At 34.4% G+C, this 24002-nt stretch overlaps 2 protein-coding genes across 3 annotated transcripts; one reads left to right on the top strand and one right to left on the bottom strand.

Moving 5' to 3' along the window:
• Positions 1 to 6: 6 nt before the first annotated feature.
• On the top strand, positions 7 to 1809 carry LOC144836818 (U6 snRNA-associated Sm-like protein LSm2). Its single transcript, XM_078691689.1, has 4 exons — positions 7 to 94; positions 518 to 585; positions 826 to 916; positions 1166 to 1809. The coding sequence occupies exons 1-4, from the start codon at positions 92 to 94 to the stop codon at positions 1289 to 1291; spliced, it is 288 nt and encodes a 95-aa protein (XP_078547815.1). The 5' UTR covers positions 7 to 91; the 3' UTR covers positions 1292 to 1809.
• Positions 1810 to 2138: 329 nt separating this feature from the next.
• LOC144837228 (MAM and LDL-receptor class A domain-containing protein 1-like) lies at positions 2139 to 23826 on the bottom strand. 2 transcript variants are annotated; one of them, XM_078692255.1, is made up of 24 exons: positions 23329 to 23826; positions 21160 to 21419; positions 20659 to 20823; positions 19725 to 19812; positions 19180 to 19509; positions 18732 to 18866; positions 17863 to 18000; positions 17518 to 17615; positions 16862 to 17108; positions 16105 to 16239; positions 15436 to 15579; positions 14641 to 14732; positions 13929 to 14102; positions 13490 to 13577; positions 12364 to 13008; positions 11803 to 11934; positions 7806 to 7997; positions 7310 to 7433; positions 6923 to 6957; positions 6042 to 6197; positions 5416 to 5670; positions 4855 to 5042; positions 4521 to 4641; positions 2139 to 4027 (listed from the first exon to the last, which is right to left on the bottom strand). In XM_078692255.1, exons 1-24 carry the CDS (start codon positions 23399 to 23401, stop codon positions 3816 to 3818), a joined length of 4227 nt encoding a protein of 1408 aa, XP_078548381.1. In that variant the 5' UTR covers positions 23402 to 23826; the 3' UTR covers positions 2139 to 3815. The 2 variants fall into 2 exon arrangements, with proteins under 2 accessions (XP_078548381.1, XP_078548382.1); XM_078692256.1 differs by having other exon boundaries at positions 2143 to 4027; positions 12364 to 12678.
• Positions 23827 to 24002: the final 176 nt, after the last annotated feature.

The raw sequence follows: 24002 nt of genomic DNA, 5'->3' as shown, positions 1-24002 counted from the left end.
AATACAATTTAATTTTATGAAGAGAAAAAAGTTTTTGATTTAGTGGTCGCACATGTTTTACATTTTATTACATTAAAGTCAATCGTTTGAAATGGTAAATACTCATTTTCAGTTATTATATATAGTAATGTAAGTCTACTCATCCAAGAAATTAGAATACTTTGTATCCGAGTCATGTAAATCGGAGTTTAAGATAGGCTTCCTAGCTAGGCTAGGCCATAAGTCCTTGTCTTAGCCCAGACGTATGGCGGTAAGAGGGGGATAGTCTTCTAGGTCAGACCCATAGCAATCGTAGAGTCGATTCGACTCGAAGAGATAGCAGAGTGCCGTTGCAACAGCTCTGTCTTTTTTGTTGATTTTATTTTGCCGTGATGAAATAAAATACATTTTCTCCATAATGAATAATGCTAATTAGTAATATTAATAAATAAAGTTTTAAATATTAATGGATTCTGATGTTTATGATTATTAATAATTAAGCTTTTTTTAAATACCATATTATGTTTTCACCCTCCAGCTGTTTTACTCTTTCTTCAAGTCACTGATTGGCAAGGATGTTGTAGTCGAGCTGAAAAATGATTTGAGGTAATCAATGATTGAAAAATCTGTAATCTTGCTCGCTTTAATTTTAATAAAATCCAACCATGCCATGTACTGTATTTGTAATAAACCTGAAATTTATAATTTTATTTGTTTATTATTTAGATGATAAATATATTTATATTGAATTTGAATATTATATAATATATAAATATATATGAGACAATAAATAATAAATAATATTTTACCCTGCAAAGTTCTTTATGGTTTAATTTCCTTTTGTAGCATTTGTGGTACTCTGCATTCAGTGGATCAATTTCTAAATATTAAATTGACGGATATAAGCGTTACCGACCCAGAAAAGTACCCACATATGGTAAGCAACTTAATTACATACAGGTGTATATTAAAATTGTGATATTGTTGTATACTAACAAGTAACTACAAATTCTACCCTAGCAACTTGCTTCTAAATTTGTATACAGACTCAGTTATAATGATCATAAAGAAATATTCTCCCCATGTATGTCGCTATAGTTTCCTCAATTACACACAATAGTTATGTACATTTTGTTAAACCTTTATTTAGTGATAGTGATTTAACTGGGTTTATTTGTATTGACAGCTTTCTGTAAAAAACTGTTTTATTCGTGGTTCTGTTGTGAGATACGTGCAGCTCCCTGCGGACGAGTGCGACACGCAGTTACTGCAAGACGCAGCAAGAAAGGAATCCACACAAAGCAAGCAGTGATTGTAACTAAACATGATCAAAAAGAATGATAAAAAGAAGGCGCGAGCCTTAAAAATTACACTACTCGCTTCGCCCAGATGGAAAAGCAAGAAAGGCCAAGATGGGTCAAAGGTCAGAACTGGAACTAAACTCCATAAGCATGGCTGAATTGAATCCTAGGCTGCTGCACAATTTGTGTTGAAATGGGCGTGGTAATAGTCCAACACATTTTCAAAACAAAATGTTATTATGTAGGGAGGGCGGGAAGTCATACTGAATTAAGAAAAATAACTTATAAAACAAATTTATTTAAAAACATAAATATTTTATCTACAAATGTTTAACAAATTGAAGTACTATTATGTACATAAAGTATGTTAGGCATTAAATCAACATTCCTTTTTGTTTTTTTTGGACAACTATCTTTAATTCTTTTTTAAATATCGAAAGTGATACAGAAATAAATTTGTTACAAAAGTATTTGAAATCTTTATTTATAAAGAAATAAGTGTTTCTTAATGTTATGTAAATAAACTTTAAACTCGATTTTAAAAATTGAAGTCCAATTGTTTTATTAAGTATTTAAGTACAATTGTTTTATTAAGTATTTAATTACAATTGTTTTATTAAGTATTTAAATCCAATTGTTTTATGAAGTATTTAATTACAATTGTTTTATTAAGTATTTAATTACAATTGTTTTATTAAGTATTTAATTACAATTGTTTTATTAAGTATTTAATTACAATTGTTTCATTAAGTATTTAATTACAATTGTTTCATTAAGTATTTAATTACAATTGTTTTATTAAGTATTTTAGTACAATTGTTTTATTAAGTATTTAAATAAGAATTTAAAAAAAACAAACAATCTGAGCTTAAAATTAAACTCACTACAAGTTGTGAAATATATAAATATACTATAAAAATAATATCTATTCAGCAAGTTTAGATATGTACACAGAAGCACATAATACACAAGTCTTAATTATTAAAGATGTATTGTCCCCCAAAAACATGACAAATGAAGATTAATTAAATTAGACTTTGAATTTGTTATTTTGTAGTTTTATTAAAGTTAATCACTTCCATAGAAAAAAAAAAAGAAAAAAAATAATGTTTTCACCTTATTGACAAAATAAATGGTTAAATTCAACCAAAAACTAGCAGCCAATTTGGTCATTTTTTGCTTTAAATTACAGTTTTTTCAGGTAAATACATTTTTTTTCCGATCCAATTTTGGTCAAAGTGGATAACTATTATGCTACATTAAAATGGCATATTCAACAAAAATTTTGTTAGGAATTATTTTTTAGGGGGACAATACATCTTAAACTGCTCATTAACGGTAATAAAATATACAAATATATGTACAAAAGATGAAGTACAAAAGCCATGCATTATTTTAAAACCCTAGTAAATTCATTCCGCCACTAAAATTAAACTGACAATTGATATAATTTACACAATAAATGAACAAATTTAGATGTAATGATAATATTTAAAAAAACGATCAACGTTTCGAATAATACAAAGTAAGGAACATCATCTTACCATACTCTAAATATACTATCAAGATTTTATATAATAAATTTATGTATACAAAATAGTTAATTTAGATAAAATTATTAGTAAACATAATATTAATTACAACTAGATTTGAACTCGTCACTATGTACGAGTTAGGTTATCCGCAGCACAAACGCCACGTGCATGTCATACGTTAGAATATTGCGTACAGAAAAACGATTATGCCATTGAAAAAATGTTAGTGTGCTCTCTATTTTGTGTCACGTCTAAGTATATACAGTATACACACTATATTGTATATGCACTACATACAGTGCAGAATAGGTGAAAATAAATGACCAAAGTTATTGACGCTTTTGAACATGATGACGTCATCACAAATTTAAAAATGGTAAATCATGCGAAAGATAATTGATTGACCTAGACAATAAAAAAAAATGGAGGGAAATGGAATACGGATAAGTAGAGATGCCCTATTTTAAATATGATGAGCTATGACGAAAAAGACAAAAATCCAATATTTTATATTCGAGTGGCCATACGATGTCCATTGTCACAATGTCCAGTTAGCCATATTGATGCATGATCCGATATCTACAACTCATCAACTTCCAGAATAAGTAATTAAAAAAAAGTTCACCACGTAGTTTAGAATCTGACTGTTTAAAAAAAGGCTTAATTTTGACGATTTTTTTAACTTTTTTATCAACAACGCGCGCAAATTGTCCAATTCGACGTGCTCGTATGACGTGATTTTAAATCGAAATTGTTTGAATGTCCTGCACCTGTCCTGAAAATCGTAGGCTCAATTAAGTACGATACATTTTATATTGAATGTGCACCTTAATTATACTGTATACAATGATACAAGAAATTTCATAATTAATAGCAAAATTTATGTTTGTGAATGATTATAAGTAGATATATATATAAATATTTCAAACAAAAAATACATTTAAAATATACAATTGTGTCTCGTCTGCACCAATACAATAGTTCACAATGGATTTTAAGCTTAGCAATCTACATCAGTCATAGGTGTCTGTGGTCTGGAATTCCCAAGATCCGATGCCTCTCGTCTCATCTGACGTTGTTTACGTCTTCGTTCATTCTCAATTTTCATTTTAAACTTCTGAATTTTGTCAGTAATCTCAATGTTTGGGCTCAATGTCTTGTTTGCCAAAGGCTTCTTCGTTATCGGCGACGTAATTTGAGATTGAAGATGAGCTGTCAATGTAAAACAAAATTGAATAACCATTCCAATTTGTATCAAGTAATCTGTTTATCTGGTAAATAGTCCTAAATTTTATGTCTTTAGGCACATGTGGCCAAGGATTACCAATACTAAATAAATCGCTGGATACAGGGGCTATTTTGTGAACCAGTTCACCAGGGTAACCCCCTGTTCGTCTTGAATGATGAACTTGGTTTTTTAATGTGCACATGGGTTATAACTGTGTACACTGGACCTACAGTTTATAGTCCTTATCCGAGAAGACTTGTTCCACCACCAGAACTAAGAGCGGTCTCGAACCCATGCCGATATTGTTTAGGTACGGTAATTAATGGCGCCCCTGCCTTAAACGCTCGGCCATTTGACTCGCTTATATGATGAATATTCATAAAGTGCTTCCAATTGGGTGCACTCTCTGGTTTTTTTGTTAAAGTGTTTGGGAAAACGATTTCAGGGTTTAGTCTTGCCCTTCAGTTTGGTTCTTACCATCAATATTTTTAAATTCATAAGTAACTCCGTCGGCAGCTGTTACTGGTTGGGTCATAATGCTTCTGCTTATTGGACACAGGAAGTCTGATGGCACCGTGACATCGTCAAAAGCACCCCTCTGAAAAATTGTGACAAAATATCAATAATGTACAATCCTACCAGTAAATGTATGCTGTTGACGGTTAAAAGATATAATTAATAACATATTAGAATGTACTGTACACAGGTTTGAAACTGACTACGACTCATGTGGACGTAAACGTCATGCACGTTCACTAAAAGTCCCCTCGATTCAGGTCATTTATACCAATATATATATAAATAAACATACCACTTTTTGTTTTTTAACTTCTTTTGATTTTCGAAGAAAACGTTTAATCTCTGTTTTGTTCAATCCCATATCTTGTAATTCCTCCGATTCTATATATGGAATGTCATCAAAAACTACAAATGAATCCTTAAATGATTTGGCGTGACGGTCGAGGTCGATGTTCTTCAAAAACTCGAAAACTTTTTTATCTGTAGAGAAGAAAAAAAAGATCATGAATGCAATATAACATATGCATAAATTGTTACAAGTTGTAACATGGTTTGATCTCCAAACTTATTACATGTTTTCACACACAAATACGAGAACCGCGAGAAATCTTCGGAGAAAGCATAGTTTGCGCACTGCAGTATTTGATTACTATGATTGTTAAGTTTAAAACCAAGGCAATACATGTGCGCGCAGTAACAACTCGGGACATCAACTCATCGGTGTATGGACCCCTGCGAAATCTCAGGAGAAATTCACACTATGCAAACCTGGTTACAATTACAACTTGTTACTTTTTGCAGGTGTGCAAAGATAGTGTCAGTTTAATGATTGTTCAAGGGGCGTTGTACCTACCACCATAGTTCTTTGCTGCTAAAGCCTCATGTCCATGATATGCAAAATTATCAAATCCCCTTATTTGAATCTCTTCATACTTAGGAGGTGGTGTGCTGGGAACTAAGTATTCTGGTTCTGCATGAATGGGTGGTAGTATTGGTCTGTGAAGGCTAGCAACATTTGGTCCAGAAATAGTCGGCAGTTTTTGTCGATCGATAGAGGGCAACATTTGTGCATACTCCCTCTGGCCATCCATCTTTACATATTCATTAGCTAGATAAAAACAACGCAAAATTAGTTAGAATTTAGCAGCTTAAATCTTATCTTTTGTTTTTATTTATTTTATTCAACCTTATTTATTCAACCTTATTGATAGAGGGTAACCCTAAACAGCATCTGACAATCAAGGGCCCTTATGATGAGTTATGATAAGTGTCTGTGTGTGACAGTGGCTGTGTATACTAGTGCACCGGGGTAACCCTACCCGTCTCCAAAGATGTACTAGGTTCTTTAAAGTACATGTGAGCTAGATAACACTGGTTTATATACAAAATGGCTGACTGGGTTCATGTTCTATTGAACATGGTGTCTCTATTTCTCTTTTTAAATGTTGATAAGCCTATTTTGGTAGAAAAGCGTTGTACCTGATATCCTCTTTGAGTTCTTATTATCATCTTTGTTTACATTTGGCAATTCCACATCATACGGGTGTTTGATACAGTCATCATCAACTAGGTGTTCCGCTGGACCTACTACATTATATATTTCATTATTTTGTACATGCACATTATTGCCATTTTCTGTAAAATTTAAAAAAACAAAAATTATAAAATGAATTTATAAATGAGATTAATTATGTTTTCCTACACAGATAATTTAAGATTAGAGTCATATGATCTGGATGTTCAAACAAAATTTAAGTTTAAAAATGTTTTATACAGTAGCTTATCCAGGGAGATATCCTCCCTAGCTCATCTATCTATGCCTGGTAAAGTAGGCTCTTGGCTATTACTAATTTGGAGAATCTGCCACATGAATATTAATAGGCTGTCAAAAATAGATATCAAAAAGCAGTTCATAATTTCATTACAGTATCAAACAAAAAAGTGTGATGTGCCAAAATATGGTAGTGATATGCCTAAATATGGTAGTGATATGACATCATCATGTCTATATATGGGCACATCACATTTTTTGTCACAAAAATTTTATAGTGTAGATAGAACATTTCCACCTTTTAACTTTGATCATTCGTCCATTATTTTCTCAAAATATTTTGTCTAGTTTGGGTGGGCATCAAATCTATTTTAAGTCTACACTATCAAACTAGTTTGAAAAAAAAAATGTGATGTACTCAAACATTGTAGTGATATGCCCAAATATGGGAGTGATATGACAGAGTTTTAGTACCAGAAAGTACCAACTTTTAATCATTGATTTTAGGATTTTCAATCAAATTAAGTCTTGAGTTAAATCAAGATGTATTGAGGTATACTATTTATGGATTAAATTAAAACAGACTTACGGGAACAACTGTAGTGCACAGTCAATCCAGGTTGTCTGTAAAAAATACCATTATATCAAATAAATCAGGAATAAGAACATATTAAAATGTCCATACAAACTTATTTCTAGAAAATTGTTATTATTTTAAATACGCAATGTTGTTGTTTCCCCTTTTCCATATATAATACAGTGCAGTGTTAAAATGAGTAAATAGTGTAAATAGGCCAGCAATAGTAACCCCCTACACCTACCCCTACCCCTTACCTCTTCTCAAAACTCACCATTGGCAATAGGACTGACCCTCTACAAAAATACCTGCACCATTGGATCAGGTGCTTTAAAATGTGCATGCTATGTCAAGGAGCAAAGAAGGGCATCTAGTCAGACACTTTTTTAAAAAACTTACCGTTTTCTATTATTTCCCTTAAATTTTACAATGAGCACTAAAACAGTGAGTGCTACAACAAGGAGTACAATTACAATTATAGCAATTACAGGTACAGAGAAATTGTGTGGATCATCTTGAAGTCCTATACAAAATGAAGAATGGTAATGGTATTATTTACAATGAAGGCTAGAATTTTTTTAGACTCCAAAACAAAACTAAAAGGCCAAAAAACATGGAGGGAACCTCTAACCCCATTTCACCCACAAAAACTGACAAGATATGAACCATGTAGGGAACCTCTAGCCCCCTCTCACCGAAAAAAACTAACATAGGTATGAACCATGGGGGTGGTTGAAGTTCAATTACAATTTCTGTAGAACATGTAGAAGCAAAGTGTATGTGTGTATTTATTTCCAATAATATAGATGACAGTAAATCATAAATGTTCACCTAATTTATAATGTATTTGACCGCTAAAAAAGGAAAAAGCACCAACAAAATTTAAATAAATTACTTTCAATGTCCAACTGATACACAGGCATGTCAACCTCTGTATTTCTTTTCAACCGGTCACTTGTAAGAATGAAAGTAACGTTGACGACATTCGTTTCTGATGACCATGCTTTATCGTCTTTACTCCATTTAAAAGCATTGTTCATGCTTTCATCTTTAACTGTTAGCTGGTCATCACCTGCAAGATTCATGCCTAACAAAGACAAAATTATAATATAATTAGGGATACTTAATAATTGATGATAATTATTTAGAGCTTATTGAATACAAAATCCCAGTGCATAAACAACAAAAACCCCAAAACATGCATCATGCAAATATACAGTAATAGGTCTACCGGTCCCCTACTTAGAAGACACCCCTATTGAGGGGACACCCCTATTCAGGAGACAACCCTATTGAGGGGACACCCCTATTCAGGAGACACACCTATTGAGGGGCACTATTGAGGAGACATCTTTATTCAGGAGACACCTCTATACAGGAGACACCCCTATTCAGGAGACACCTCTATACAGGAGACACCCCTATTCAGGAGACACCTCTATACAGGAGACACCCTTATTCAGGAGACACCTCTATACAGGAGACACCCTTATTCAGGAGACACCTCTATCACCTCTATACAGGAGACACCCCTATTCAGGAGACACCTCTATACAGGAGACACCCTTATTCAGGAGACACCTCTATACAGGAGACACCCTTATTCAGGAGACACCTCTATCACCTCTATACAGGAGACACCCCTATTCAGGAGACACCTATATACAGGAGACACCTCTATTCAGGAGACACCTCTATACAGGAGACACCTCTATTCAGGAGACACCTCTATACAGGAGACACCCCTATTCAGGAGACACCTCTATACAGGAGAAACCCCTATTCAGGAGACACCTCTATACAGGAGACACCCTTATTCAGGAGACACCTCTATACAGGAGACACCCTTATTCAGGAGACACCTCTATACATGAGACACCCCTATTCAGGAGACACCTCTATACAGGAGACACCTTTATTCAGGAGACACCTCTATACAGGAGACACTTATTCAGGAGACACATCTATACAGGAGACAACCCTATTCAGGAGACACCTCTATACAGGAGACACCCCTATTCAGGAGACACCTCTATTCAGGAGACACCCCTACTAAGGGATGGTTGAACTGAAAAAGGGAATATATGTTTTAACACTATCGCCAACCCTTATTTAAGGGACACTCCTATTGCATTTTGTTTGGTCTGAAGGTGTCCACTTAATAGGGATTCTACTATAACAGAAATAATGAATAAATGGTTTCATAAAGTAGTATGTATTATATAGAAATATACAGTCAACTGTAGAAATTGAGTGTTTCATATAAATACAGCACATTTTGATAAAAGGTTAACAATTATATCACAAAATTAGGTTATAGACATTGAAACCAAAGTTGATTGGGGTGACCCCATTTTAGTAGCTATAGTAACAGTGCCATCTTATATAGAACTAAGAAAATTTGTTAGACAAAATTGCAATGCTAGATGAAAAAGTATACATCTCATGTTACATACAGTATTTATAGTGTTGTAGTCTAATTTGTAATCAACTCATTTAAATTGATTTTCATAATTAAATATTATAACGTAAATAAATGCATTCAGTTTTAAATAAAGACTAATTAATTTAGGAAATTTCTATTGTAGCTGGTTTCTATATTCCTTGACTCTGAATTGTTGTGTCAGTCCTGGTAGAATTCAGTCGCAACAGCACAACATAGCCTGTTACCACTTCTTTCAAACAAGTCAACTCCTCGAAATTGTAATACAGCTCAGGGTACTGTGCTAATGATTTGTGTGAACAACAACTTGATAATTTCTTTAAGGGAATTCACTCTTTCCTCGTTTCTTTGAAGTTTCACATCTTATTAACAAATGTGATTTCCAGACAAACTACTGTACTCCAGTTGCAAAACCCTGTACAGATAAAACTCCACTAATGCTGTTATTGAGGTAAAGATACCCGTAGAACTCTATAAAGAGAACATGACGTGAAATACCCATATAAAGTTACCAGTAAAACGCCAAGAGAGCATCCGTATGGTGAAATACTAAGTAAAGATACGGGTAAGATTGAGTAAAGATACCAAGTATGAATACAACAAGTTCAACATCAACGTTTAGAGCTCCAACAGAGATCCTTGTAATAATATTCTGTTTCGGATTATATGCAATGATTACAAACATAATTGTTGTAATCACTTTTTTATCTACTAAAACACTTTGGAAGAAACAGAATGTGTTTATAATATCACTAGCATTGACTGATGTCATTTCAAGTGGTTTTTTAGCTGTTGATATTACTTTAAGATTTGAAGAAGAAGTTGAGCCATTTTCATTAGAAATGTTTGATCCAGCTTTGACATTTTTCTCTTCTGGGACTACCTCTCTATTAACCTTGACTGCGGTTGCTGCGGATAGGTATATCGCTTTAGTCTACGCGCCGTTACGATACGATATCATTGTGACTATTAAACGGTGCATCGCTGTGTGCACTTTCCTCTGGATTTTACCATTTTTCTTGTACTTATATGCAGGACTACAAAGAATGTCTTTAGTGTTTATGACTAGCTATTTTTTAACTTTCTGCATAGTAAGTTATCTGTACTACAACATCTACAAAAGTATAAAGTATCAACACAATGTAATAGTTCAGCAAAACTCACAAGAATTAGAACGTTCTAAAAAACTTCTAAAAACATTTTTGATTCTAATTGGAGTCTTTGCCATTTTTTATTCCCCTGCTTTTGTGATTAGCGTTTTATTTGGAGTGAAGTTTTATACTGATTTGAACAGTGAAAACATAAGCTTTGCGTACAGTACATTGGTGTTTGCTACGATCAACACCCTCGCTAATCCACTTGTTTACTGGTGGAGGCTTAAAGACTTTCGTTCTGTTCTTGTTGGCTATTTTCATGTATGCTCTCAAGTGAACCTTAGGCAGAGGTTTAGACAACAATCGAACACTGTCACCCCAATTAATTAAGAAAAAAGATAATTGAAACCTAACTGTTCAAATTAGAGAGTGAGTGAGTGGCCGAGCAGTTACGACAGTTGAACCGTAATTCCATAGCCATAACATCAGCAAGGGTTCGAGGCTCACTCGCTCCATGGTTCTGGTGGTAGAACGAGTCTTCTCAGATAAGGACTATAAACCTTAGGTCCAATGTACACACATAGCTCATGTGCACTTTAAAGAACCTAGTACATCTTTCGGAAGAGTAGGGAGTTACCACGGTGTACTAGGTCACACAGACAGCCACTGTCACATACCTGCGACAAAACCGGTAACCATATCAACTCCTTTGGGAGCATGGTGTGGAGGGTGGTTGGACACCCACAAGGGCGTCGGTTCAGGAGAACCAACGACAGCCCAGAGTGGAGATAGGTACCGCTGGGAGATATGGTATATGCCTGAGTGTTGTATCATGATGAGTACTACTGTATCTCATCTGCTACGCCCCTACAACCACCCAGGACAACGAACGAACTGTTCAAAGACAAAGTTAACCATCAAAAATATAATTTAAGCAAATCATTTTAAAGACATGTACAACCATCAAATAGATATGTGATTGCCATTTTGAGGAACCCCAACCCTGTTGGTATCACTTAATTTAATGTCTAGTGAGTTATTATTAGCCCTTATATATATGTCATTTTAATTTCACCTAATAGTTATTTACTTTGACCAAAAACTGGATCGAAAAAAACAATTATTTACCTGAAAAAAGAAATAATTTAAACCAAAAAATACTTAAATTGTCGGACAATGGTTTTTGGTTAAAATTAACTGTTTATTTTGTCTTTTTATAAGTGAAATAATTATATTTTGGGGTGTTTTTATTACAGAAGTGAACAACTGCAAAATGGTCTGATTTTATTAGTCTCCATGTTTTGGGGGACAAATACATCTTTAAATAATATAAAAGGATAAAATAAGTACAATACCGTTTAGATTTATTTTGATATTTTCACTTTCTGTACTAATCGTCCAGGAACAGGTCTTATCACCTAGTGTAACTGTAATACTCATGATGCCATCCTTATTGCAACTTGTGACATAACCATCTATACAGGAGGCTGAAAAAATATCCACAATCATACAATAAAGGTCATGTAAGGTCAAATGGGTAAAACATAAAGCTCTGTCTACACTATCAAACTTTATGTGACAATCAAATGTGATGTGCCCTACATGGACATGATGATGTCATATAACTACCATATTTTAGCATATCACTATCATATTTGGGCACATTTTTTTGTCAAACTAGTTTGATAGTGTAGACAGAGCTTAAGTCCAAAGCAATCCAATAATTCACCTAATGTATATGCAGCCTTTACTATACTGTAAAAAACACTGATAAAATATTAAGCTTAAGTAGGATCTTAATAATAAGTGCAGCACTTGGTTCTGTTGTTCTGCGTCTGAAACATCTGGAGAAAATTGTATAGTAAAATTGATACAGAAAGCTATTCTGCAAAAATTAAGAAACATTGCTCTCTTACAAAAAGATTCCACGGTCTTGATGTTGAACTTGCATATTGTTTTTGTTAGTGTTGTTTTGTCGGTTTTTGACACACTAGTAAAGTGTTGCTTTTCTGTAGGTTTGGTTGGCCTTACAGTTGAGGTTGACTGACTCGCAGTTGAAGTTGACCGACTCACAGTTGAAGTTGACTGACTCGCAGTTGAGATTGAGGGACTCGCAGTTAAAGTTGACCGACTCACAGTTGAGGTTGGGGGACTCACAGTTGTGGTTGACCGACTCGCAGTTGACCGACTCGCAGTTGAGGTTGACGGGCTTGCAGTTGAAGTTGACTGACCTGCAGTTGACATTAATGGAACTGTAAACATTGTAGAATGTTGTGGGTTTGTTGGTATGTTGGTAGTTGTTGTCAATTTGGTAGTTGTTGGTATTTTCGTAGTTGTTGGTATGTTGGTAGTTGTTGGTATGTTGGTAGTTGTTGGTATGTTGGTAGTTGTTGGTATGTTGGTAGTTGTTAGTATTTTGGTTGTTGTTGGTATTTTGGTCGTTGTTGGTATGTTGTTGGTTGTTGTTGGTTCGTTGGTTGTTGTTGGTATTTTGGTAGTTGTTGGTATTTTGGTTGTTGTTGGTATGTTGGTAGTTGTTGGTATGTTGGTAGTTGTTAAATCTGAAATAAATTGCCAAAACCTAAAATTATCCCCAGATCTATACAGTAGTGAAATAACAAGAACAAATTTCAATCTGTTTTCATTATGCTACTGACTAGGTATAAGATCACATTTTGGTGCCAGGTATGTACCCCCAATGTGTGTGCTATTTTATTGGTAACATCAACATTATCACAAGCAGTGCATTGCTTGTCGTGATTATCACTATCTAATACATACAGAATTTGTTTTTTATGCATCATTGATTTTATAAATTGTGAGGGAGCGCTGATTGTTTAAAAGTTTGTATATGGTGGTAGCAGTATAGTTGCCTATGGTATGACTACACTACCACGGCATTCATGTGTATGATAGAAATAAATTGATAAAAACATTTTTCTTTTCAAGTTTATAATTATGAAATATGTACTATAAACAGTTTGAAGAACATTTTGCTGTCAAAGGAGCTAGCCTACTCACATCACTCGTATATCAACATACCTGGGGCTAAAATGCAGCCTGCTGACAGGGAGATGTCATCAATTGCAATGTCCCCCATAGGTCCATCTGCTGTCGCCCTGATAATAAACTATAAAAACAACAAAGTCTTAAGCTCTGTCTACACTATCAAACTTTATGTGACAAAAAAATGTGTCTATATATGGACACGATTATCTCATATCACTACCATATTTGAGGCCATCACACTTTTTTTGCCAAAACTAGTTTGATAGTGTAGATAGAGCTTTATAGTAATGTACATGTACAGTTGACTCAACTCTAAAGCCTGTTTAGACCCCGCTTAAATCAGCGTCTGCAAACAGGGGGTGGGAGGTGGTGGATATTTGGGTAGTTGTCAGAAAATCAATAAAAAGACAATTTGCACATATTTTTTCCAAGCTTTTAAAACTGCAGCCATTCGCAACCTTTGAAATCATACCTGGAACTCTGTATTTATAGGTACATTATTATCTGCAGCAGATAACGAAGTATACCTCCAGAAATTTCTGGAGAATCTCTCTGTTTTAAATGTAGGAGATGCAGAACTTCTTGTGGATGTTCCAATTTCTAGATGTTCTACATCGTTTCCGTCCATATGAAAATATAAGCGAAGCTGTGAAGGAAAAGTAACTTTTTAATTTGCATACTTTTTTCTGATATTTTAAATAAAATTAGATCAACTGCAGTAACTCAACTCTCCCTATTTTCCTTTCTTCATTTTTAAAAATCAATCAATCAGCAAGGGTTTCGTGGCTCACTCGCTCCATTGTTCTGGTGGTAGAACAAGTCTTCTCAGATAAGGAATATATACCGTAGGTCCAGTGTACACATCTAGCTCATGTGCACTTTAAAGAACCTAGTACATCTTTCGAGACAAGTAGGGGGTTACCCCACTGTACTAGTACATCATAGCCACTGATCATAACTGTGACCTCCGGGAGACCAGTCTTTGATTGAAAAGATTACCCAGTATAAATAAATAACAAATTCAAAAACACATTTAGAATACTAGAATATATCCCTAAAAAAACAAGTTTCTAAAAATACAGTATCTGAATTGGATTTTGCTCATATTGCTGGATGATTTGTTTCTCCTTCCTTTAAAATAAAAATTACTTTAATACGCTAAATAAAATGGGTGAAATACTTACATCACATGAGTCACTATAGAACAACCACGGACTCACAAGGTCTGCATAGTCTCCATCATTTGTGTTAGAAGTCTCAAGATAGGCATATGAACCTTAAAAAAAATATAAATTATTATTGAATATTTTTAATGAGGTCGACTCTAAACACTGACAACAAAAAGATCAAGTCTGTAAAAGCAACAACAAAATGGTTACATGTTTTTTTTATTTATCAATTTCTGTCTTTATTGTGAAGCGCCTTGAGCACTTTTAGTGGATATGCACGCTATATAAATTATTATTATTATTATAAGACACCTTCAGTATTGTAGTACTGATATCACTGGTGGATCACTTAACAAAATCAAATGTACAAAAGTAAAAACAATACAAGTAAAATATAACAAAAAGAAAAGTAAAAATAAAATGGATAATTACTGTAGAGACATTATTAACATTGGCCATAGTATAAAATTCACAATTAAAATATTGGTATAAGGCAAATGAACAAAGTAAGAAGATGGAGAAGCTAAATTTAGTTAAAATTAAATTAATAATTAAGTTCTTAAATGTTGTTATAGAGTGGGTTCAGCAGTTCATGGTTCAAATCCTCAATCATCATCTTTAACCTATATAGCTCTGTCTACACTATCAAACTAGTTTGACAAAAAAAGTGTGATGTGCCCAAATATGGTAGTGATATGCCCATATCATATTTTTTTGTCACATAAAGCTTGATAGTGTAGACAGAGTTTAAGACTTATACAACATTTGATCTGTGTGTGATGCAATACACAGTAAAATGTGAAATCTCACCAAACTGGTTTTCAAGTGTATGGTCTACTGATGGTCCTGTGGCCTGTGACGGTGTATCACCAGAATGCATAATCCATTGCAAGTTGTCTTCTACACTTTGTTTCCAATCACAAAAACCGTTTTCAAATGTGCAATAGCCAACATCTTAACGAAGAAGAATATATATTTATATTTATAACTTCTATCTAAGATGTACATTAGTGAAGGATGGGATATGGTAAACACCTCTAAAACGGTCCAGTCCCAATTGCACAGTGAGCCCAGTTATGATCAGTGTGACAGTGGCTGTGAGTGACAGTGGCTGTGTGTACCCCACTCATCTAGAAAGATGTACTAGGTTCTTTAAAGTGCACCTGAGCTAGATGTGTACACTGGACCTACAGTTTATACTTCATATCCGAGAAGACTCGTTCTACTACCAAAACCATGGAGCGAGTAAGCCTCGAACCCTTGTCGATGTTATGAATACGTAATAATTGTTCCACTGTCTTAACCGTTTGCCCACTCACTCACTTCATGGAGCTTCGAACGACCAACGAAAAAAATATGTCATTTTCATTCATTGAATTGTGCGCTTGCAGTTATATTGTGACCTTTTACGAAAGTATACTACTGTATATTGTTTGTATAGTGTATGCGATGTTGAGAAACATCTAAAATGTAACTTACGGTCTTCGCATAGTGTGGCATTCTCATCCGATGCATCAAAACAATGATGAATATGATCACATATGTAATCATAATGAATACAAAGACCATCATCACATGTAAATATTGGGCCTGTCAATTCACATTCATCCGAAGCTAATGAACATACAATATAGTACTGTTTTAAACTTTGAATGATACAATTAATGATAGTTATAGCATTTCACTCAGTTACCGTAATTTGAGTAAACACCCAGCTATGAATAAACGCCACCCGACACCCCCAGGTTGTAATGGTAACGGCCCTGTACTGTCAATTTTTTTTTCTTTAGGCACTGCATGTACCCAACAATTACAAATAGTAATGATCTGCCCTATCAAATAGGTGGTTATCCCCTGATCTATTCAAATAAATATGGTATGTCCACTGCAGAAGTCAATTGTTTACATTGTATTGTGGGATGCTTTCTAAAGTCCTATTACTGTTTAAGTTTTGTGCCTGTGAGTTGTGTAACTATAGTTACATTAGTAAATTGGTCAACTTATCTCAATTTCAAACATATTTCACTATCATCTTCTTTTAAAGTAATTTTTTTTTTTTTTTATTGTTATTGATATAAATAACTTCTTATTACCTTATTGTTTTTAAGGGTCTCGGCTTAAAAGCTTTGATTATTTTTAGTTCCCTTTTCCATAGCTTTTTGATGACATATTTGTACATATCCTTAGTTTTATGGAATAAATTGATTTTGATTGATTGATTGAAAACCATGCTTACCGATGATGCATCCTGGAGTCAGAGATAAATCGTCCAATCCTAAATAACCATTTCCTGTAGGAGGGATAACAGCCTCAAAACACACATGGAAAGATTCAGACGCAGTGATACTAATGTCTTCATAGCCCCATTGGCTGTAAGACGCAAACGTAGACGAGATTGTCCATAAATCCGATGGTGATGTTGTTCGTAGTATTAAACTAATTTCTCCTGCAGTCGCAATGTTTCGGTAATAATAAAATCGGACCTTAAAAACAAGTATTTTTAAAATATTGACACAAAATAACTAATATTGGATGGTGATACATAATGTAAATCCTTTTACTGAACTTTTATTGAAAGAAATATTTATAGAACAGTACTAGAAAAAATACCCACCCTGTTTGTGGAGTATCAAAAATGTGTATAACAAACAAATGTATAAACCCTTTTCTTTCTTATTATATAAATTCTAGTTCTTAACAATCAAAGTAGTGCCTGTTGTTTTAAGTTTGAAATGTGTGAACAATATCATAATTGCAAATGAAAAAAATTTAATATTTTCTAGGATGAAAAATCAAAGCCTGGATAGAATTTCAAATTGAACATAAAATAGTAATGTATAAAACTTTTAGCCCTCAATTAGTGATGGTTAAAATTCGTAAAAAACGACTTACAGAGCAATTTGTAGAGGTTGCTTCAAACTTTCTTTCGTAACAAAGTTGAGCTTTCTCCCCACCATTCGAAGAAGCGTCAAGTAAAAGGAAGTAACCAGCTGTAAAAAAGTAATGTCACATAAAATATTAAAACTGTATTGTTTTCAAGAAAAATGAAGATTAATTAAATCAGACTTTGAATAGATTATTTTGTTTGGAAAGTGGAAGTGGAAAATCGGCTTAAGTTAGACCATCAATTTCAAGGAAGTTACATGAGGATATAAATCAACAAGAAAAAGTTAGAGAGGGACTGTCCAAATTTCCGATTGGTTGAATAAATATTAAGAAACAATAAAATACTCATACTTGTCTGGTCATTGTGATCTACAGATGGTCCAACCATGGATGATTGACCATATGTTCTTGACCAATCAATTCCATTTGTAACCACATTTGCCCATTCACCAAAATCCGTTTGGAAGCTGTTTCTACCAGGATACATTTCTGGAAAAATATCAAATTAAAATTTAATTAATTAAATTAAATTTCATAGCATCAGTTGATGATGATGTTGACAACAATGATGATGATGTTGACAACAATGATGATGATGTTGACAACAATGATGATGATGTTGACAACAATGATGATGATGTTGACAACAATGATGATGATGTTGACAACAATAATGATGATGTTGACAACTATGATGATGATGATGATGTTGACAACAATGATGATGATGACAACAATGATGATGATGATGACAACAATGATGATGATGTTGACAACAATGATGATGATGTTGACAACAATGATGATGATTTTGACAACAATGATGATGATGATGTTGACAACAAAAATGATGATGTTGACAACTATGATGATGTTGACAACAATGATGATGATGTTGACAACAATAATGATGATGTTGACAACAATGATGATGATGTTGACAACAATAATGATGATGTTGACAACAATGATGATGATGTTGACAACTATGATGATGATGTTGACAACTATGATGATGTCTGTTGACAACTATGATGATGATGTTGACAACAATGATGATGTCTGTTGACAACTATGATGATGATGTTGACAACAATGATGATGATGTTGACAACAATGATGATGATGTTGACAATAATGATGATGACATTTTTTTAAATGACAATTATGACAATAATAAATGATTACAAAGCCTCGAAAAAAAAAAAAAACAGACTTACCACAAATTGACCGTTCTTCATCTGAATTGTCACCACAATTATTTGCAAAGTCACATTTTTCGCCAGAGGGGACGCAATGGATGTTGTCACAGGGAAAGGAATCATAACCGATATCCTCACACCGGTCAATGATATCTACAAATGTATTACAATCATCAGAAAATTAACATTTTTTTAATTAACTGTACATGTAATAAAAATGGGCAAATGCTTTAAATAAATGGAACAACAGTAATGTTAGAGGCAGTCGGCCTGGCAACCTCAAGCCTCCTGGCATTTTTAGTTCAGCACTTCAGTTCACCATTTTTAAACCCTGCAACATTCTTAATTTCCACTGGGGTCAATACAAAAAAGGAAAACAGATTAAATTACAGGTACTGTCTTCAAAATAACTAAATTTATGTTCAAAAATAGAGAACAGAGAGAAAAAGAACAGAATATAACCTACCACTACACTTTAAGTTGACAACAGTAGTCATACCACAAGTAGGGTTGATCATTCCCACCCCATCATTCCCACAATCCAACAGACTAGTTTCATTTCCAAAACACTGAATGTTATCAATTATTGGGTCTTGATCATCAAAAACTAGGTACTCAGTTGGACTTGAATCAGCCTTTCGGTACCCCAGTTGAATACAGGCTACAATTCCATCCGTTTCAAGGTCGAAATTACGATTGCAAATGGAGCGCCAGTTACCATTAATGTAGACGTCAATACGACCTTGGTTGGTGTATGAAGATTGTTGATGTTTGACAATCCGCAGGCTTCCATTCACTGTACAAATTAAACATTTATAATGATAATAATCGATGTTTACAAGAACACAACTTTAGGTATTTTCATTAAGGCTATTCTGGAGAAAAATATAAGTATATGATACGATGATAAAGTATAAACAAAAGTATGTCTTAACTTCAATGAATTGACATGACCTAACTTGACCTACGTCGTCATTAAAATATCTATCTCTATATTAATATTATACGCACCAAACTTTTCACATGTATTTGAAAATGAAATGTCATCAATTGCTACGTCGCCTGCAATGCCTGAGCCACGCACAGCCTCGATAATAACCTTTAAAAAAAAATTATGATGGTTTAGTCATAAAATTATTTTCATGAAGACTTTTGAACGTCCAACATGATGATAAAGAGTCCAGCCAACCATTTTAAACAAGTTATTAAACTCTTTTTGCATTATCTAATTTATGGAACCTTAGTCTTTTTATGCAATATTGGACGAGGGAAGAGATATTATACATTTTGGCATCTAAAGGCCAACCCAGACAGCGTCGTACGACAAGGCCCGACCAGTCGTCTCATCGGGAGGAGAGGATTAAACCAGTTTAAAGTTCTTCCGACGACCTAAAAACAACACCCGGCGCTATCAGAATTCAATTAGCACCAACGAGTCAAGACGTTTTGTCTGAGTTGACCCGTTAAATAGTTGATATAGTATGATGTATTGTGGGAGATACGTAGACATGCACTAATACAAAGATCAATAATTTGGAATTGACATGTTGGTTTATCATCATTACCCCATCATGAAACGTGCAAGCTTTTCATTGCTATTAGTAAGGGCATGTGGTGCAGTGTGTTAGACGTTCGACTACTGATCGTGAAAGTGAAGTTCGAATCCAACTCTCGCCGCATTGCTTGTATCCTTGGGCAAGATACTTTACTTACGTTTGCCTCTCTCCACCCAGGTGTTTAAATGGGAACCCGGTTAGATCAAGAAACAACTTTGAGCTGATTACTAGCTGCATTATGGGAGTATGTTTACATACGTGTTTGATCCAAACAAATTGACTGGGGTAATAATGTTCAGCACTTAGAGGTTTCACAACATTAGGTGCTATAAAATCCAGGATATTATTATTATTATTAGCAATCAAATTTATTAGTGTAATTGCTTTACCTGGAATTTATAAGCCACATTAAATGTTATGGTTTGTCCTTTCCAGGATGATCCTTGATTTCCGGCTTTGCTCCAGATTTCACTTTCACTTTGATCACTAGCAACGACTACGTAAACGTGTAAAGACCCTATGCTTGCTCCATACATGTTGTAGTAGAACGTCATCTATAACAGAATATACTTTCTAGCATTAGTAGGCCTACAAACGAAACAAAGCATCTAGAAAATGACACAAAAGTCAGGAGGGGAAAAAAAGGCTTCCTACTTTCTAGGAGTTTTATGCAGTTAAGAATATCAGATAGTCTATATTGTTTTGACAACTCTTAAAGATGTATTTTCCCCCAAAAACATGAAAAATGAAGATTAATCAAATCAGTTTACTAAAGTTATTCACTTCTGTAAAAAAAAACCCAAAAAAATAATTATTTCACTTATAAAAAGTCAAACAAGTGTGTTGGGCAATCTTTGTACGAAATGAAATTGTTGTGAAATTTCTCTTACGGCACATGTAGAATCCAGAGGATCTATAACAGGACTAATTATACGGGCATTGGCATTAGTATCGGGCCCAGATGCCTCAATGTACAGATAGTAGCCAGATGATGAACCATAAGTGTGGTCTCCATATTGAGGACCAGTGTTTACTGAGCCAGTCTGTCCACTCAACGGTGTCCAATTAAAATCATCTGCAGACATTTGTTGCCATTGACATAATCGACTGTCTGCACTTTCAAAATTGCAGGTCAGTGGTTTGCCAGTTCCTGAAAAAAGTGCATTTATATTGCTAAAACTTCAGAAAGATAGTGCAATGGGTCAGGATTTTAAAAAATATCATATAGTCAACTTAATGTCTCGTATTGTTTTTACTCAGTGGTCCTCCAGAGTCTCTTTCAGAGAACATGATCACCTATACTATGTGACAGTGCCAGTCTGTACCTACCGTAACTGTAGGTGGTCCTAGAGGCCTAGCCTACATTTGTTCATTTGTATGCTAAGTTACTAGGCCTAGGCTTACTTTACTACATAAATACCCTTAATTTTTAGCTAGACATAGTAATAGTATAGTAAATGTGTTGTATTCACACTGTAAACATACAGACAGCCACCACCTAGCCTAGCCTAACTTAAACTAGCCTAGGGCCTAGCTTAGTAAAAGGTAGGCCTAGGTCGGCCTAAGGCTAGGTAGACATATACCCACCCAGCATGCAGGAGGGCCTAGCTAATTCATCCACTTGCACAATTTCGGACTTACAAATTGCATAACCATGTACTAAGTATAAATTATTAATTCATGCACTTTATTTCAACACAGAAAATAACACACGGAACGAGCTAGTCAAGTAGCCTACACCACGCGCACAAACCACCACAACATTAACAACCAACCACCAAAGATAGTTTGCGCACACACGCCTTTCCAGTTAATTCTGATTGGTTAGTAGTTCATTACGATGACGTCAACATTGTTGCTACGACAACTATTTAAAAGAAAATTGTTTTACGACAAAAATCTGTGTTAAAAAATTACGTTCGTATATTGTTAACTCCATTACATTACTGAAAGTATTTTAACCAATATTTTCGTCGTAAAACAATCTCAGCAGCTTCACGTGGTCCTGGGCGAGATTTATGCCCAGAATAAAAAAAAAAGAATTATTCACGACGTTCCCTTAGGACAGGGGAACTCTGTTCAAAAAATTAAACCCCATTTTATCTTTATCATAACAATAGCATGATAGGTAAAATCTCCGCCATGGTTGAAAAATGAAGACGATCATTGCAGTCACGAGCCGTAAGACATAAATCAACGGACGAAAGAACAAAAGAATCCACGGTAAAGGCCCAATTTATGATTGGGCATAAATGTATGATTATTGTCGAAAATGAATAGCAAAGCAAATATAAGTAAAAAAGTTCTTAATAAAAAAAAAAATCATATCCCGTAGCCTGAAACAAGATTTTTTTGTTTTGGCCTTCGGTGCAATAAAGACTTTTTTGTGGAACGCGGAAATGATTTTGAAGAAAATGTGTCGCAAGTTTAATTTTCCGAAATACTAAATTTTAAACCATATTAGGTCTAGGCCTATTTGACGATCTTTGGTAAATGCTGATTTCATTCATAAATAATCAATGATAAATAAAATATAACAGGCAATTACTGTCAGATGTGACGTGTTTTTTTTACTACAAGAGCACAAAGAGATATTTATTGCTTCTGAGTAGGCCTACAATATTCTATTTTCTGCTAAAGTTGGTTTATCAACAGAGAGTACAAACTCGCCAATACAGGATGGATACATAAACTATTTCATAATTATCGTGCTTATAAACTAAGTCTCATTTGAGGCTTAGGGAGTGGAGTTGACCAAAGAGTCATGAGTTACAACCCTGTCACTAGGTCAGGATTGAACCCGGACCTTGAGATTGAGAGGCAAGCACAATAACTACCAAGCACAGCTCCACGTCTATAACGGGGATTCGTATAAAGATAAAGCATGATGTAATACGTAAGATATATACAGGCCTATATATTCCCAGGGGCCTAATATATCCCGATAAACTCTCAATGATAAAAAATATAAGAGTGATAAAATTGACGACGGGAGCACTGATGGATTAAACGTAACGTAATAACGTAACATAAAATGATAATAACGGAATGTTTCTTACCATTGACGATATCTGTGAAATAAGATGATAAAAGAAAACAGATGCCACCGAAGACAACCCGAAAAGCACCCATGATACGGATTTTTTCTGTTCGTCGGCGGTGTACGTAATTCGTTCAATTCGAAATATTAGCCACTGAATATTCAAAACGAATTGCTTATCATGAACGTCTGTTTAGCGCTCGAAAAACGTATAAACGTTTAAATAGAACATCGTGATTGTCATATACATTAGTATGCACAGACTATGTAATCCAAATATTGATGGAAACACTACGAAAGCATTGTTTGCTGTTCAATGCTGATTGAACTGCTGTCTCTACGTACGATCCGATCCTAGTCTAGTGAATTTATCATGAAATTTGAGATACGTCAAAATACTCTCAAATGTGGTAACACACTGCTCCACACTGCGCATAGGTAGGCAATGATGTCAGCAGGAGGAAGTTCACATTACAAGCTGGTGAGGTGAGAGCTAGTAGTATCACTCTTTCTTCCCTGAGCTGCTACTGTAAACCAAAAAAATTGCCTACGCTCGCTTGTAAAGTTTATTAGTTTATCATGGTTCACCGCATTTATAAAATGCGTATTGATTAGGGACACGGGGAAGTCCCTTCTTCACGAATCTGAAAAACAACTTAAAATCATTTTTCCAAACAACACAGGAGTGTTAAT

Source organism: Antedon bifida, chromosome 3 (assembly GCF_963402885.1).
Source record: "Antedon bifida chromosome 3, ecAntBifi1.1, whole genome shotgun sequence".
Taxonomy (NCBI): Eukaryota; Metazoa; Echinodermata; class Crinoidea; order Comatulida; family Antedonidae; genus Antedon; species Antedon bifida.
Note: the sequence above shows the minus strand (reverse complement) of the source record. Positions and strands in the feature narration are given on the sequence as shown.

Excerpts from the sequence above, each read along its gene's own strand:
- LOC144836818 (XM_078691689.1), top strand. Across the intron at positions 586-825 it reads GAGCTGAAAAATGATTTGAG|CATTTGTGGTACTCTGCATT; the intron begins GTAATCAATGAT and ends TTCCTTTTGTAG. Across the intron at positions 917-1,165 it reads CAGAAAAGTACCCACATATG|CTTTCTGTAAAAAACTGTTT; the intron begins GTAAGCAACTTA and ends TTGTATTGACAG.
- LOC144837228 (XM_078692255.1), bottom strand. The coding sequence starts at position 23,401 with ATGGGTGCTTTTCGGGTTGTCTTCGGTGGCATCTGTTTTCTTTTATCA. Across the intron at positions 17,616-17,862 it reads AGATCACAATGACCAGACAA|CTGGTTACTTCCTTTTACTT; the intron begins GTATGAGTATTT and ends ACTTTTTTACAG. Across the intron at positions 15,580-16,104 it reads TGCCACACTATGCGAAGACC|ATGTTGGCTATTGCACATTT; the intron begins GTAAGTTACATT and ends TTCTTCGTTAAG.